At 43.5% G+C, this 3,287-nt stretch overlaps 1 protein-coding gene across 1 annotated transcript; it reads left to right on the top strand.

The window, feature by feature from the left end:
- Positions 1-783: 783 nt before the first annotated feature.
- LOC141325995 (zinc finger MYM-type protein 1-like) lies at positions 784-2,613 on the top strand. Its single transcript, XM_073834709.1, has one exon. It carries the CDS (start codon positions 784-786, stop codon positions 2,611-2,613), a length of 1,830 nt encoding a protein of 609 aa, XP_073690810.1.
- The last annotated feature ends 674 nt before the right edge of the window (positions 2,614-3,287 follow it).

The following is a 3,287-nucleotide window of genomic DNA, read 5'->3' as shown; positions in this document are numbered from 1 at the left end:
AAGGAGATGGCAACAGGCAGGGAGGAGCAGGAGGAGACAGCAACAGGCAGAGAGGAGGAGGAGGAGACAGCAACAGGCAGAGAGGAGGAGGAGGAGGAGACAGCAACAGGCAGAGAGGAGGAGGAGGAGACAGCAACAGGCAGAGAGGAGGAGGAGGAGGAGACAGCAACAGGCAGAAAGAAGGAGGAGAAGGAGATGGCAACAGGCAGAGAGGAGGAGGAGGAGGCCCATGATGACATCAGGTAGGAAGCATTTTAGTGTTGATTACACAAAATCAGACCTAATGCAGGGTGGTTGAAAGTTATTTACTGGCCTTTTTACTGTGTCCTTTAGGAAAATGAAAGATCAGAGAGTGATGGAGAGCCACTTGAGGTAGAGGAAGAAGTGCAGGTGGAACAAAGAGGAGCTGCTAGAGAAAGAACTTTGCCACAAGACCCATCTGACTGGCCTGCACCACATTAGATAGGGGACACTCTGAGACAGCTCATGGTAGAGAATGGCCCACCGAAATGTCCTGATGGGCCATACCCCAGATCAGAGAAAAGCAGAAGGTGTTTTTCTAAAGCTTATTGCTCACGCCTTTTATCCAATGGAGAAAAAGTACATAGGGATTGGCTATTGTACTCCAAAACTGCAAACAAAGTGTACTGCTTTGCATGTAAGCTTTTTGGTGGAGCTAAAGTGGTGGATAAGCGCCTTGTTGTGGGGTACAGTAACTGGCAGTGCCTTTCCAAAACTTTACAAAATCATGAAATCAGCACGTCTCACATCAATGCTTACCTCATGTGGAAGGAACTAGCAGCCCGTTTGCGCACAGGGAAAACAATCGATAATGACATACAGAGGGCACTAGACCGTGAAAAGGCACACTGGAGAGGTGTGCTCACAAGGGTGGTTGATTGTATACTCTTCCTTGCTGAACGAAACCTCCCTCTGAGGGGAAAAGATGCTAAATTAGGCAGTCCGAAAAATGGAAATTTCTTGGGTTTTCTTGAGGTCTTAGCCAGATATGACCTGATTATGGCAGCACATTTACAAAAGGTAGCCTCCAAAGAAACAACAAGTTACCTGTCATGGTGCACACAGAATGAGTTTTTGCATTCTATTGCTGAATGTGTACTTGGAAAAATTTGCATTCAGATAAAAGCCTCCAAGTACTTTGCTGTGGAACTGGATTGCACACCTGACATTTCAAAACAAGAGCAGGCCTCAGTAATCATTCGTTATGTACATACAGACGAAAACAAAAAGGCAACGATACACGAGTCCTTTGTGGGTTTCACCGCTGTAAAAAATACCACTGGGCAAGGCCTCACTGACACCCTGTCTGCTGTTCTTGATGGTCTGGGGTTAGATCTTGCTAACTGTAGGGGCCAAAGTTATGATAATGGTTCCAATATGAGAGGAGTGCACAAAGGTGTTCAAGCCCTAGTACAACAGAAATATCCAGAGGCTCTGTTCATCCCCTGCTGTAGTCACAGTCTTAACCTTCTGCTATGTGATGCAGCCTCTTCAAATAAAGTGTGTCTGACATTCTTTGGAACACTACAGAGGCTCTACACTACATTCTCATCATCGGTAAAGAGATGGGATGTCTTACAGAAGTTTGTGGTCATAACCCTTAAACCCTTGAGTGACACAAGGTGGGAAGCCAAAATTGAGTCAGTGAAAGCTGTACGCTATCAATTAGGGGGCATTCTCGATGCTTTGGAACAGCTAGAAGAAACCTCTGATGATAGCAAAACTGTCTCAGAGGCAAAATCACTGTCTGAAGAAATGACTTGCATGGAATTCCTTGTGTGCCTCATAATCTGGTATGACCTGTTGTCTGAAATCAGCTTTGTTAGCAAAGCCCTGCAAGCAGCTGATGTCTCAATGGACATGGCTATCAGAATGATTGATTCCTTAAAGGAATTCATGTTCAAGTATAGAGAGGAGGGGTTCCAGAAATCAGTTGACATTGCACGCAAGTTAGCAGTTGAAATGGACGGATGTCCAGTATTCAAACAAAGGCGTGTCAGAAAACCAAAAAGGTTTTATGATGACACCAGCAGCAGTGAACGTCTGCACCAGGAACCTGAAGAGAACTTCAGATGCATGGTTTTCAATGTAATTGTTGATACTGTCATCCAGGAGCTGTCAGACAGATTTGAAAATCTGTTTCTTGTGTCCAAAAGATTCCGGTTCATAGCCCAGATGGACCAGATGACACAAGCAGAGTTAGAGGAATCTGTGACCACATATGCCCTGTCTACCAGTGATGTCTCTAGAGACATAATTCAAGAGATATATCCTGCTAGCCGCCTGTTAAAGGGATGCAAAAAGGCTATAGACAAATTGAACTATCTGCTACAGAAAAATCTTGACCTGGTTTTCCCCAATGTGACTGTGGCCCTCAGAGTGTTCCTGACAATGCCAATGACCGTTGCCTCTGCTGAGAGATCCTTCAGCAAGCTGAAGCTGATAAAGACCTACCTTCGGTCAACCATGAGTAATGACAGATTAACACAGCTGTCAGTGATCTCTATTGAAAATACTCTGGCCAGGTCTATTTCCTTTGAGTCGATACTTGACAAATGGGAAAGTGCCAAGGCACGACATGTCACAATTTAGTTCCAGTGGGAACTGAGTTCCATTTAGGCCAGTGGGCTGGATAGTAACTGTGATAATGTGTAATGTGTAAATGTGTAATATGTGTAAATACGTGTTAATAAATCTGTTGCCTCTGTAGCCTAACTAAAACATGCTTTTATTTTTGTGCCAAAGGGGGGCGCCGAAATCGATGTTGCATACCCCCCGAAAACTGTGTAGTTGCGCCCCTGACCCAACTTTACCACACTCATTAAGAGATATAATACCAGAAAATAAGATATAAACAGTGGCTTAGAAAAAAACAAAAAACTATGTCGTTTCAAAACCATCCTCAGTTTTTTGTTTTAGTTTGTTTTGAAACAAACTTCTTCAACCTGAACACTTCCTGAGCAGTGAAATGCTCCTCACTATCACCCCTCATCATCATTGCAACTGAATCAATGAACATTTTACGATCGGGAAAAAAGTCCTCAACCTGAACATTTTTCATATTCTTGGTTTTTTGTAAAAAAGATCTTATTTTTCCAAATGTGTAAACACCTTGGTGATCTTGTCTATTCCTGCTAACAGCAGCTTCACCATCAGAATCCTCTAGTGTACTACACTCAGTATCATCACTTTTATTAACTGATTCTTCAGTCCCCTGCCAACTACTTTTTGGCTTTAGGCCTCTTCTTGGTCTCTTTCTTTTTGTG

This window comes from Garra rufa, chromosome 2 (genome assembly GCF_049309525.1).
Source record: "Garra rufa chromosome 2, GarRuf1.0, whole genome shotgun sequence".
In the NCBI taxonomy this organism is placed as follows: domain Eukaryota; kingdom Metazoa; phylum Chordata; class Actinopteri; order Cypriniformes; family Cyprinidae; genus Garra; species Garra rufa.
The sequence above is the reverse complement of the archived record's forward strand: the minus strand, read 5'-3'. Positions and strand labels throughout refer to the sequence as shown.

Excerpts from the sequence above, each read along its gene's own strand:
- LOC141325995 (XM_073834709.1), top strand. The coding sequence starts at position 784 with ATGTGGAAGGAACTAGCAGCCCGTTTGCGCACAGGGAAAACAATCGAT.